We start from the raw sequence: 13,561 nt of genomic DNA, 5'->3' as shown, positions 1-13,561 counted from the left end.
TCCCTTCCACCCATAAGGTCTATGGACCAACAGAATTTTGATTTCTGAGTTTGTTGTTGTTGTTGTTTGTTTTCTGAGAGGGAGTCTGGCTCTGTCACCCAGCCTGGAGTTCAGTGGCACAATCTCAGCTCACTGCAACCTCTGCCTCCTGGCTTCAAGTGATTCTCTTGCCTCAGCCTCCTGAGTAGCTGGGATTACAGGCACATGCCACCACGCCCAGCTAATTTTTGTATTTTTAGTAGAGACGGAGTTTCACCATGTTGTCCAGGTTGGTCTCAAACTCCTGACTTCAGGTGACCCACCCACCTTGGCTTCCCAAAGTGCTGGAATTACAGGCGTGAACCACAGCACCCGGCCTAGGCTTCTGATTTCTTGTATGGTGTGAAATGGAGAAGGTGAGGGCAGTGACTGTCCCAAAATATTTTTTATATTTATTTATTTTATTATTTTTTGAAACATTTTTACGTTTATATATCAAAAGTGAAAAAGCATACAATTCAACACAATTCAATAGCATCTGACACCACCCCTGTGGATCCTGTATGTGGCTGACATCACTGTCCAGTGCAAAATCAAAAAAGAAAGAAAGAAAGAAAAACCCCAAAGAAAGAGGATTTTTCAGTGGAGAACATGGTGGGCTGATTAGGCTTCTATTAGATGACATTCATTTCACATCTATGTGCAATTCTCCCATAAATGGTCTTTAAAATATATACATATATATTTAAAGATATTAGAAATATATATTTAAATATATTTAAAATATATATTTTAAAGAGACAGGGCTCTTGGTATGTTGCCCAGGCTGGTCTTGAACTCCTGGGCTCAAGTGATCCTCCCGCCTTGGCCTCCCAAAGTGCATTACATCCGTCTTTGTGCCCTACCCTCTGGCTGGTAGGTTTTCAGAAATATTATCTAAGGTAGTTGAATCCGAGCTGCCTGTCTCTCTCACCCACCCCCCCTCACGTGTCCACTGCTCACACACAGCAGCCGGAAATGACACATTGAAGTGAGTCACCAATGCGGCTGTGAGTCACCCTGTAATTGGGGAAAGTTCTGTCCTGGTAGGTCATGCAGCCCCTTGCATTGCTGCTCCTAAATCTATTGAACACATTGGAAGCCACTCTGTCCTCGTCTGAGTCTCTCTCCGCCACTCCGTCCTTTTGGTCCCCTGAAGGAGGCTGAAATTGGATGGTCAATTTCCATCAAGGGGAAAGAAACGAGGACAAGAGGGGCGCGAGGGGCTTGGGTGGCCACAAGGTGGCAGTGTGGGCTCCATCACGCTGGATGTCCCGAGGGGTGTGTGCCAGTCAAGTGGCCGGACTTCCTGAGATACGGTGACACAGACCAGAAAGAAACACTAGGGAGCAAGTTTAAATAATATTATTTTCCTTAATAGTTCTCTTTCTCTCTAACAAGCACACAAGGGCAAGGATATGATAAATATTCAGGTACACCCCTCCCTACCAAGAGATTGGGGGGTGAAGAGCTGGGCACACATCTGACCTTTCTTCCTCTATTCCTATAAAAATAAAAGGAAGCAGAAATCTGCTTCAATGAGTAAACAAGTCACCTACACTCCAAAATAACCCATGCACACTGTTTCTGGGGAGGGAGACAGCCAGGCCAGGAGGGGTTGGGCCACGTGATGGGGGACATTCACTCTGTCACGTGCAGCACCCCTGTACTGGGGAGGGGTGGCCAGTGCCAGAATGGACTCTGAGATGAAAGGCCTTCCATTGGCCTTTGGCCTGTCACCAGCCTCCTCCACCGTGGCAGACAGTACAAGAGTTATGGCAATGTGACTGGAACAGAAATAGTTTCTACTAGGCACACAAAAGCTCCTGTAAACCCCGTAGTTCCGTCCTGCAAAGGGCCTCAGTGGGAACCAGGTCTGCAGACCCGAGTGGGCAGAGAGACAGGCGGAAGCAGGTGCCCCAGATGGTCCCGCAGTCGTCACCGTCTGGTTTGGAGACCTTAAGGGAGTAGTCTCCCAGGGTTCCAGGTGGAGACTAGGGATTTTGACCTAAATGTCCTCCAAGGAGAGGCTGAGGTCTTGGAGACAGATCTGGGTTACCATATTTTAACAAAAGGCAAATGTCTTCTCTTCCTCCAGAAAGAGTCATTAACACTAAAATTCTTTTCTTTGGAGTTTCTTCTTTCCCGATGCATCTCCAGTTTCATCCCAGATGAAGGTGTCTTTCCCCAGGGTCAGGGTTCCATCACTTGGCCCATGAAAAGGACTGTTCCTGAGGATGGAAGAACCGTGGGAGTTGAGAAGTGGAAGGAGTGGGACAGCTCATCGGGCTGGATGTGGGTGGAAGGACTGAGATCTGGGCAGATGAGTGAGCTGTCTGGAGTCTCAGTTTTCTGAGTGACAGAGCAGGGATGGTGGCCCGGCACTGTCTGTGGGTGATAGAAGGTGGCCTCCTCTTGGGACAGGAAGCAGGGTAGGGTTATGGATTCCCTGCCCAGAGCCCTCTCAGGGGTAGAGAGATGTCTGCATCTGTCAGGACTAGTTCCTGAGAGAAAGAATGGGTGGGAGGATGTGGAACATGATGGGTTCCAGGCTCACCTGTGGGGTTGTGCCGGACCACAAAGAGGAAGGGTCTGTCCATGATGATCTCCTCGGGGGCCATCCGGGCTGAGACTGTGACAGCTGCAAGAGAAGGGACAATGCCTTAGAACAGAGGGATGATGGCACTGGCACCCCCCACCCTTTTTCTTAGAGACAGGGTCTCCCTCTGTTGCCCAGGCTGGAGTGCAGTGGTGCCTTCATGGCTCATCACAGCCTCGAACTCCTGGGCTCAAGTGATCCTCCCACCTCAGTCTCCCAAGTAGCTGGGGCTACAGGTGCATGCCACCATACCTGCCTAATTTTTTTTCTAATTTTTATAGAGACAGGGTCTCCTTATGCTGCCCAGGCTGGTCTCAAATGCCTGGGCTTAAGTGATCCTCCTGCCTCAGCCTCTCAAAGTGCTGGGATTACAGGTGTGAGCCACTGAGCCCAGCTGGAAGTTGTTTTCCTGAATATGAACCTTAAAAGTTTAGGGACATCCTCTGAGACCTGGTTTCCTCCAGGAGCTTAGTAGCAGTGGATCAGCTCTTCCCTTACACACATTTATCTAAATCCTTTAAGGGCTTATTGATAAGCTCTTTTCTTTTCTCTCTCTCTCTCTCTGTCTCTCTCTCTCTCTCTCTTTTCTTCAGAGTTGCGTTCTATTGCCCAGTCTGGAGTGCGGCAGCATGATATCGGCTCACTGCAACCTCTGCCTCCTGGATTCAAGTGATTCTCCTGCCTCCGCCTCCCGAGTAGCTGGGACCACAGGCACACGCCACCAGGCCTGGCTAATTTTTGTATTTTTAGTAGAGACAGGGTTTTGCCATGTTGGCCAGGGTGGTCTCGAATTCCCGACCATAAGGGATCCACCCGCCTTGGCCCCCAAAGCGCTGGGATTACAGGTTATGAGCCACCACGCCCGGCCTGATAAGCACATTTCTTAAGTTTACTTCCCACTGTGGGAACAACTTGGGTTTTCCTTTAGGAGGCCTTTTCACAGTCAGGGAACTTAGGAGCCATCAGGTGAGGAAACAGGGTTCCATGGTCCCAAGCCCGGTTTCCAGGCTGAGAAACAGGTGGGGAACGGGTGATGGCTGAGCACAGACAGAGCTGCTCTGTGCAGAGAGGTCTTTGTGGAGAGGGATGCGGGGTCCTTCCTGGGTCTGGGGACCAGTTATCCTGAAGGGTGATGGAGGGGACAGGCCCATGGAGCCTCACCTGAGCCAGACTCACCTGTGGATGAGGAGGCCACCGTGCCACTCTCGTTCACCTCGATCTTCACTTTCTGCAGCGCTTGCGCAACGTGGAGAGGCTCTTGGTCTGAAACAGACGTGGATACAGGATTAGATCAGCTGCCACTCTCAAGGAGAGGTTCCTTTTTCCTCTTAGGGGCCCCCGCACTCCACTGGGGTAAGAAAAAGCAAAGGAAGGTCCTCTTACTTGAAAGACTCGTGAAGTCCGCCTGAAATTGTCTGAACATGTCGGTCATTCCCAGGTTCTCTAGGGGCTTCCTGAGGTCAACTTCAGTCTCCAGGGAGAACCTGCGGATAGCAGTAAGAGGCTGCTCAAGCCGGGGTCCCCTTTGGCTGGCAGCCTGCACCTTTCCCCGTCCCCTACCAGGTGTCCCCCAAATCAAGTGGCTAGAATAGGAATGGAGGTGAAGGTTGGAGAGGGAGGCCTGGTCCTCTCCCTTCTTTCCTTCCCTCCCTTCCTTTCTTCTTTCCTTCCCTCCCTCCCTCCCTCCCTCCCTCCTTCCTTCCTTCCTTCCTTCCTCTCCCTTTCCTTTCCTTTTCTTTCTTTCCTTCCTTCCTTCCTTTTTTTCTTTTTTTTTTGAGACGGAGTCTCATTCTGTCACCGAGGCTGGAGGGCAGTGGCGCGATCTCAGCTCACTGCAAGCTCCGCTGCCTCCCGGGTTCATGCCATTCTCCTACCTCAGCCTCCCGAGAAGCTGGCACTACACGAGCCTGCCACCACGCCCGGCTAATTTTTTTGTATTTTTAGTAGAGACAGGGTTTCACCGTGTTCACTAGGATGGTCTCGATCTCCTGACCTCCTGATCCACCCGCCTCGGCCTCCCAAAGTGCTGGGATTACAGGCATAAGCCACAGCGCCCAGCCTTCTTTTTTTTTTTTTTTTGAAACAGAGTCTTGCTCTGTCCCCCAGGCTGGGGTGCAGTGGTGCGATCTCAGCTCATTGCAGCCTCTGCCTCCCGGGTTCAAGCAATTCTCGTGTCTCAACCTCCGGAGTAGCTGGGCTCATAGGCGCTTGCCACTATGGCCGGCTAATTTTTGTATTTTTAGTAGAGACAAGGTTTCACCATATTGGCCAGGCTGGTCTCGAACTCCTGGCCTCAAGTGATCCACCGGTCTTGGCCTCCCCAAATGCTGAGATTACAGGCATGAGCCACAGCGCCCAGCTGGCCTGGTTCTTTTTCTAAAGCTGTTTACAAAGTCCCCCTTATTGCTGGAAATCCTAATATTCATGAACATTCTTCTGCAATCTCCCCATCCCCTCCCACCTATGACTAATTACTTTCCTCAAATAAGACAGTAGTTTCAGCATAATTTTATTCAGCCTGGCTGGGGCGGGGGAAGCTAAGGGCAAATTCTCCTGCAAGGATGTTGGAACAAAAATCTGTTCTGCAGATTGTGTTTCTGAGAGCTAACCCTGAAGAGGACTCAAGCAGGGGGCCTTTGAGCACTCTCTGCTTCTCACCAGGGCACGACTAATTACCTCGATTTTTATGAGCCAGAGAGAGAGGGGGGAAAAAAATAAAGAGGAAGAGAGAGAGAGAGGATGCAAGTGAGAGCATGCACCAGCTAACCAACTACATTCTCCTCTTTCCCCAAGCCTAGCATTGTAGCATCTGGAGATTTGGGATGAGCGTGGTGGGAGGCTTCCCTATAATTCTGGAGTTCCCCAGCCCCAGCCTTCTTCTGCAGAAGGATTTCGAAAAATCTCTTTCCTTCCTTCTGCAGAAGGATTTCGAAAAATCTGCTTTCTTGGAACCCCAGCTAGAAGCTGCACTTTGAGCTGCTCTGTCCTTGGAAGTGATTTCATTTGTTTGGATGTTGACTTGAAAGGGTGGGGGATGGGAGTGCTGGTGGGGCGACCTTAAGTAGATGTGGACTGATTGGGCCTCCACCTCCCTCATTTCTCTGGCTCTCCTTTTGGGGGCTTTTGCTGAGTATTCTGGGGGGATAGTCAATGTGGAGGTGTGGTCTGGAAGAGCTGTTCCCTGCCCTCCAGCAGAAACAGGGGGAGGGATGATTGCAAGACTCATAATCAAACCCAGGCCACAGTTTCCCATCAGCCTCCCACACATGCATGTCCCTGCACTGCAAACGTCACAGATTGGGGAAATTCAACCTGGGGGCGGCGACTTTGGGGAGCCTGGAGAGAGGGGTGGGTGGGTGGGTGGGAGAGATAGCAGTTGTGACTTACTTGGGCAGAACCAGGAGGCGGGGCAGCCTGGTCATATTGCCTTTCCAGTGGCTGATCAGCTGGGCACTCAGAATGTTGGTGAGGGCAGAGAGAGGCACCTGTTTTTCATAAGGGGCAGCAATGAACATGCTGAGGGTGTTCCCGTGGTAGGGCAGTTCCAGGATGTCGTAGTAATGGCCATCGGGCGTGGTGAACTCAGCTGTGAAGACAGCAAGATGGCTCGTTGGAAATGGGCTCCAGCTCTCACTGACGGCAACCCAGCACTGGATTTTCACCTAGTTCTCCTGGCTTCTCCACTTTTTCTGGAAGCCAGGCTCTCTCTCCTTCATGGCTTTTGGAGATCCCCTGTTCACTGCTCCCCTATTCAGTATTTTAATTTCTATTTCCCTTCTCTTCTGCCAATTCAGTATCTTCTAGTTTCTCTCTCTCTCTGTGTGTGTGTGTGTATCTGTAAGAAACAGGGTCTCACTCTGTCACACACTGGTGCAGTGGTGCAATCATAGCTCACTGCAGCCTCCAAATCCTGGTTCAAATGTTCCTCCCACCTCAGCTTCTGTTTTTTGTTTGTTTGTTTTGAGAAGGAATCTCACTGTGTCACCCAGGCTGGAGTGCAATGGCGCAATCTCGGCTCACTGCAACCTCCCCATCCCCGGTTCAATCGATTCTCCCACCTCAGCCTCCCGAGTAGCTGGGATTACAGGCACCTGCCATCATGCTCAGCTAATTTTTTATTTTTGTAGAGATGGGGTTTCACCATGTTGGCCAGGCTGGTCTTGAACTCCTGACCTCAGGTCATCCACCCGCCTGGACCTCCCAAAGTGCTGGGAATGCAGGCGTGAGCCAACGCGCCTGGCCTCACCTCAGCTTCTTGAGTAGATTACAGATGCATGTCACCAAGCCTGGCTAATTAAAAAAAATTTTTTTTGTAGAGGCAGGGTCTTGCTATGTTGCCCAGGCTGGTCTTCAGCTTCTGGCCTCAAGCAATCCCCCTTCTCAGCCTCCCAAAGTGCTGGGATTATAGGCGTAAGCCACCGCGCCAGGACTTCTCTGTCTCTTTAGGCCTTCCTTCACTTCCATTTTCCTCACACCCAGCCACCAATTCATCCCAGTCCTCATCCTTTTTTTATTTTATTTTAATTTTTTTTTGAGACGGAGTTTCACTCTTTCGCCCAGGCTGGGGTGAAGTGGCTCAATTTTGTTTGGCTCACTGCAACCCCCACCTCCCAAGCTCAAGTGATTCTCCTGCCTCAGCCTCCCGAGTAGCTGGGATTACAGGCGCATGCCACCACTCCTGGCTAATTTTTGCATTTTTAGTAGAGACGGGGTTTCACCATATTGGCCAGGTTGGTTTCAAACTCCTGACGTCAGGTGATCCGCCCGCTTTGCCCTCCCAAAGTGCTGGGATTACAGGCGTGAGCCACCGCACCTGGAGTCCTCATCCCCTTAACCTCAACTCCCCCAGCAGGATTTCTCATCCCCAGGTAATCACACCAGCAACACATGAAGAGAAGACCCTGGAGTCAGGTGGACAAATGTGGCCCTGAGGGAATTTCTGGATTTCAGCTTCATCCTTCATGGGATAAACCTCCTGTCTTCTCTTCCCATTATCCTGACGTCTCCTGCTTGGGGAATCTTTGTCAAAGCTGGAGTATATTCTAGGGTCTCTCTTCCCTTACAGGGGAGCATTCCCTGTGGTCTTCCTCCCTCGGAGGGCAACAATTTGGGCATTCCTTGGGATACCCCAGGAATGAGATGCAGTTGCTGTGGGCTGTGGGGAAGGGGCTCTTGGACTTACTATAGTTGAACTTGTTGGTCTGAGCCATCATGGGCACAGAGACGGTGCTGCCATCTGATTTGTGGAAGAGGCGGTGGTGGGTGCTGGAGTCGGGGAAGGGGGTCTTCCAGTGGCCGTTGAAGTAGAGGGCATTCACCAGCACCAGCCGTGTCAGCTGGTCCACGGCTCCTTTCCCAAGCAAGTCGCTGATCATACCTGTGGGAAAACCAACGATCAGGAAGATCAGGAAGTTAGACAACTTTTGTTGTTGTTGTTGTTTTGAGATGGAGTATCGTTCTGTCGCCAGGCTGGAGTGCAGTGGCGCAATCTTGGCTCACCGCAACCTCCGTCTCCTGGGTTCAAGTGATTCTCCTGCCTCAGCCTACTGAAAAACTGGGATTACATGCACCCGCCACCATGCCTGGCTAATTTTTGTATTTTTAGTGGAGATGGGGTTTCATCATGTTGGTCAGGCTGGTCTCAAACTCCTGACCTCATGATCCACCTGCCTCGGCCTCCCAAAGTCCTGGGATTACAGGTGTGAGCCACCATGCCCGGCTGAAGTTAGACAAAATTTTTTTTTTTTTGAGACGGAGTCTTGCACTCTCACCCAGGCTGGAATGCAGTGGCGCGATCTCAGCTCACTGCAAGCTCCGCCTCCCGGGTTCACGCCATTCCCCTGCCTCAGCCTCCCGAGTAGCTGCAACTACAGGTGTCTGCCACCATACCCAGCTAATTTTTTGTATTTTTTAGTAGAGATAGGGTTTCACCGTGTTAGCCAGGATGGTCTCAATCTCATGACCTTGTGATCCGCCTGCCTCGGCCACCCAAAGTGCTGGGATTACAGGCATGAGCCACCGAGCCCGGCCTAGACAAAATTTTTAAGCCTTTTAGATGTTTCCCGGAGTTCACAGTCCTCAACTGGATGTATGTCAAAGGGATGCAGTCAGGGGTTTAAATGAACCTGCCTAGTTCCTTTTTTTTTTTGGAGACAAAGTCTTGCTCTGTCATCCAGGCTGGAGTGCAGTGGCACGATCTCAGCTCACTGCAGCCTCCGCCTCCCGGGTTCAAGTGATTCTTGAGCCTCATCCTCCTGAGCAGCTGGGATTATAGGCAGGTGCCAACACAACTGGCTAATTTTTTGTATTTTTGATAGAGACAGGATTTCACTATGTTGGCCAGGCTGGTCTCGAACTCCTGTGCTCAGGCAATCTGCCCACCCCTGCCTCCCAAAATGCTAGGATTAGAGGTGTGAGCCACCGTGCCCAGCCTAAGATTTGGTTCTTAAAGCATCCAGCCCAGAAGAGATGCTTTAAAAAGGAGAAGAGAATGCTGAAAAGGAGCATTGTTTGGGATATGTGGATTTGGTTTTCGTTTGTTTTTTTAGAGATGAGGTCTTGTTCTGTGGCCCAGGCTGGAGTGCAGTGTTGCAAACATAGCTCAATGCAGCCTTGAACTCCTGGACTCAAGTGATCCTCCCACCTCAGCCTCCCAAGTGGCTGGGACTACAGGTATGCACCACCATGCCCGGCTGGTTTTTAAATTTTTTGTAGAGATGGGGTCTTGTTATGTTGGCCAGGCTAGTCTCAAACTCCAGGCCTCAAGCCATCCTCTCACCTAGACCTCCCAAAGTGTTGGGCTGGGATTACAGGTGTGAACTACTGCACCCAACTGGGATGTATGGATTTGTTTCCCAATTCCCTTTCTCTTGAGGCCCGAGGAACGGGCTTCCTTTCCCTGCCTGCTCACCTTTTGTGTGTGTCTTCACCCAGTCATTGATGATGAATCTGGCTCTCTCCGCCTCTGAAAAGTCCACCTGCTTGACTGTACTCCGGAACAGCCTGAAGAAGTGGGGCATGAAGCCCTGGACCAGCTTCAGATCTCGCTGGACGAAGATCGCGTCTGTGGTGCTGATCTCATCCTTATTCCACGGCCCCAAGAGCTCCTTATACAGATGCCGGAGGGCAGGAGCCATGCCCTTGTCTGCGCAGGGGCAGAGAGGAGAGGACATGTCAGGCTCGTGCTGAATCCAGGGTTCCCAGCGGAGCCCACTTCCCCCACAAGAGGCTCCACCCTGATGAATGGGAGCTACGGTGCTTTCCCAGGGCTCTCTGGAGGGAGATTTCATTCCAGGACAAAATCTCTTTTCTGTATCTCTTCCTTTCTTCAAACATCTCAGATCCCAACCCTCTCTTTGGGCTAGAATATTTTTCTCTGTTCTTAAGTTGTGAACCCTAAATATTTTCTTCCTGTTTTTTTTTTTTTTTTAGACAGAGTCTCACTCTGTCGTCCAGGCTGGAGTGCAGTGGTGCGATATCAGCTCACTGCAACCTCCACTTCCTGAGTTCAAGCGATTCTTGTGCCTCAGCTTCCTGAGTAACTGGGATTACAGGTGTGCACCATCACATTGGACTAATTTTTATATTTTTAGTAGATAGGTGGTTTCACCGTATTGCCCAGGCTGGCCTCGAACTCCTAGCCTCCAGTGATCCTCCTGCCTCAACCTCCCAAAGTGCTGAGATTACAGATACGAGCCACTATGCCTGGCCTTAGATTTTTTTTCTTATAGTGATGGCTGTGCTAAGCATTTCACAAGTGTAATTCCATGAATTCTTTCTTTCTTTATTTTTTGAGACAGCGTCTCGCTCTGTTGCCCAGGCTGGAGTGCAGTGGCACGGTCTCAGCTCACGGCAAGCTCCACCTCCCGGGTTCATGCCATGCTCCTGCCTCAGCCTCCTGAGTAGCTGGGACTACAGGCGCCCGCCACCATGCCCGGCTAATTTTTTTGTATTTTTAGTGGACACGGGGTTTCACCATGTTAGCCAGGATGATCTCAATCTCCTGACCTCCTGATCCACCCGCCTCAGCCTCTCAAAATGCTGAGAGCCACCGTGCCCGGCCCACGAATTCTTTAGGACAGCCCTATGTGGTTGGCATTTTTATGATTCTCATTTTATAGATGGGCAAACTGAGGCTTAATGAGGATAAGATCATGCGGTGGTGAATAAGCGGTAAATCCACTGGCCAGACACCCTTGGCGATTCAAGGGTCCAGTGACTTGGAGTGTAGTGGGAAGAAGATGGGGTGGCCCCAGCAGCACAGCTGTATGGGGCTTGGCTTGGCTAAGCCAGAGCCAGCCTTTCCTTGGCTTCTGGTTGGTCTATTTTGCATGCCTCCCACCTCCCCCAGTGTCCCGTGGCTCACCATCAATCTTGAATCCCATGGCCGCTTGGATCTGCTGCCGGGTTTCTCCTCCCGTTGTCAGCTGGAGCATGGCCAACACCGAGGCCACCCCATAGGGTGAGAAAACCACATTGCGGTCTTTGGAGGCCTGCGCCACCTGCTGAAACACCCTAACCCCGAAGTCTGAGGCCAGGTGGGCCACATAGGATGGGGGATGGTGCACGGTGGACCCTTCACCAAAGACGAAGGCCAGGCCCAGGACTAGGCAGGCGAGGGCTGGAGACATCTGCATCCTAGAGCAATGGAAAGAGGGCTGGTGAAGGAATCTTTCTGGAAGACAGGCGGGAGGGGAGGGGAGCTGGCCAGCTGTGGGCCCTGCTCTTCTTGTTTCCTGCAAGCAGGTGGTGGGTGAACACTAGGGCAAGGTGCAGGAACAGACCATGACACATTCAGATTCTTAGCCCATCCCGCTCCATCTCACTCAGACTGACTTATCCCCGGGCAGTGGCAGAGAGTCTTTGGTCATCTTGCCCTATGGGAATCTTGGAATCCAGTCCATCTCCCTTCCCTCTGTGTCCCGCTGCCTTTGCAGCACAGGGGGGATTTAGCCCAGGCTCAATTATCAGTTATCAAAACATCTTTGATTTGCATGAGCCTTTACATTTTGCTTTCTTTTCCTTCCTTCCTCCCTTCCTTCCTTCCTTCCTTCTTTCTCTCTCTCTCTTTCTTTCCTTCCTCTTTCTCTTTCTCTCTTTCTTCCTTTCATTCATTTTTTGAGACAGTGTCTTGCTCCATCACCCAGGCTGGATACAATGGCTCAATCTTGGCTCACTGCAGCCTCTGCCTCCCTGGCTCAAGCAATCCTCCCACCTCAGCCTCCCAAGTAGTTGGAAATACAGGCACACCAGCATGCCCAGCTAATTTTTGTATTTTTTTTGGGAGAACAGGGTTTTGCCATGTTGCCCAGGCTGGTCTCAAACTCCTGGGCTCAAGTTATCTGCCTGCCTCAGCCTCACAAAGTGCTGGGATTACAGGCATGAGCCACAGTACCTGGCCTTAATTCTCTTATAATGCTTTCCCAGTGATTGTTTCATTCAAGTTAGCAGGCATGAGGTGGGAAGTGGGTAAGTATCTTGATGCAGAGGGACCGAGAGAGTCAAGGTTCTTGTTTCTGGGTGATGGGGTTGTTGGTGGGGCCTGACCATCCTCCCTGTTCTCTTGCAGTCACCCCAGGATAGGGTCGACTCAAGGCTGCAGGTCTGAGAAAAAGAAAATAGAGGAATAGCGGGGGATGATGGAGGGAGGGGACTCTGGGGAGGCAAGTTCTCTGCCTTACTTCTAAGCCCGAAGTAAGAGGTTGGAGGGAGTTTGCTTTTCTCCTACCTGAAGTTCTCAGAGGTGCCTTGCGATTGGCGGTTCGACCTGCCCTGGCGGCGGCTGCTGAGCTGCAGGAATTCAGTTGCTGGAGGGGGGCGTGTGGCTCTTCTTGACAGCGCTCTTGGCCCTGCAGCCAGACACAGCTGTGCTCCTCCGTGGGCCGCTGCCTCCTTTTATACCAGATGTGGGCAGGAAATAGATGAACTCATACTCCAGCCCCACCCACTCGCTGGCTCTGGGAGTCGGTCTGTACAGCCAGCGGGTCCCCCTTCCCTCGACACCTCCCTCTCCGGGACTTGCTGAGGCATGTATGTGTGTGTGTGTGTGTGTGTGTGCGTGCTGCTCTGTGCGTGTACGTGTGTAAGAGGGTTCAGGAACAATTGAGCAAACCCCAATAGCCTTGGCCTGAGGACCTCGCTTGACCCTTCTGCCCTCTGCCTATGTCTGTCTCTCCCGGATGTCCTGCCAGGTTGACCGTCTGCCATATTGGAGCACCCAAAGAGCCCAGGACCCCTAGTGTTTAGCTTGGAGAAAAAAAACCAGCTCACGTTGCCTGCTTTTCCTTTGGAGAACCAGGTCACTGTGGAGTTATCAAAGATAACCTCCATCAAAACGTGGATGTTTTTCCCCCGGGGCTGTCCACCCGGTGCCCCGGGCCACCTCCAGGAAACAGCGCCCCTCCCTCCTCCTGGGCCTAGCCCAGCAGCCACAGGGCATGCAGCCAGCCACGTGATTGTCTAGGTTTTGTCTGTCTAGGACTTTGGTCCAACAGAGGACTCTTGGTCTTTCCCTCATCCCCGCCATGTGCCCAGCCGCCTCTGATGATACATGGCTGACTCCCCCACGTGTCCAGACTCTCTCCGTGCCCCTGAGGGCTCTCTTGTGTCAACAACCTTGTCTGACTGGGGTTGGAGGTGTGCTGGGTGGGGTGGTGGTGGCTGAACGGAACCAGGGGTTGTTACCGTGGTAAAGGCTTGGCAAGGAAACAGGAGACCAATGTGTAAGTTTCACTTCTTCGAGCTGCCCGCGAGGACTTGGGGCAGCTTGTCCTTTATCCTCTTCCTCCAGACACAGACACGAGGGGAAGAGGGATAGAAGAAGAGTGTCAATTCACGGCGGGTTTGCAGGGTGTGCTTCTAGGGCAAGGGGGTGAGGGGAGGAAGAGTGACTGATAGATTCTGAGCAGCAGTGGTCCTCAATGTTTTTGGCACCAGGGACCGGTT

At 51.6% G+C, this 13,561-nt stretch overlaps 1 protein-coding gene across 1 annotated transcript; it reads right to left on the bottom strand.

Moving 5' to 3' along the window:
* Window positions 1-1,367: 1,367 nt before the first annotated feature.
* On the bottom strand, window positions 1,368-12,500 carry SERPINE1 (serpin family E member 1). Its single transcript, XM_033192639.1, has 9 exons — window positions 12,345-12,500; window positions 10,983-11,254; window positions 9,528-9,761; window positions 7,800-7,994; window positions 6,005-6,203; window positions 4,001-4,101; window positions 3,794-3,880; window positions 2,576-2,659; window positions 1,368-2,249 (listed from the first exon to the last, which is right to left on the bottom strand). The coding sequence occupies exons 2-9, from the start codon at window positions 11,251-11,253 to the stop codon at window positions 2,212-2,214; spliced, it is 1,209 nt and encodes a 402-aa protein (XP_033048530.1). The 5' UTR covers window position 11,254; window positions 12,345-12,500; the 3' UTR covers window positions 1,368-2,211.
* Window positions 12,501-13,561: the final 1,061 nt, after the last annotated feature.

Source organism: Trachypithecus francoisi, unplaced genomic scaffold (assembly GCF_009764315.1).
Source record: "Trachypithecus francoisi isolate TF-2019V2 unplaced genomic scaffold, Tfra_2.0 Lachesis_group4, whole genome shotgun sequence".
NCBI lineage: Eukaryota > Metazoa > Chordata > Mammalia > Primates > Cercopithecidae > Trachypithecus > Trachypithecus francoisi.
This window is presented reverse-complemented; position numbering and strand designations above follow the sequence as displayed.

Excerpts from the sequence above, each read along its gene's own strand:
- SERPINE1 (XM_033192639.1), bottom strand. The coding sequence starts at position 11,253 with ATGCAGATGTCTCCAGCCCTCGCCTGCCTAGTCCTGGGCCTGGCCTTC. Across the intron at positions 7,995-9,527 it reads GGTGAAGACACACACAAAAG|GTATGATCAGCGACTTGCTT; the intron begins GTGAGCAGGCAG and ends GTTTTCCCACAG. Across the intron at positions 3,881-4,000 it reads GGACTTCACGAGTCTTTCAA|ACCAAGAGCCTCTCCACGTT; the intron begins GTAAGAGGACCT and ends CGTCTGTTTCAG.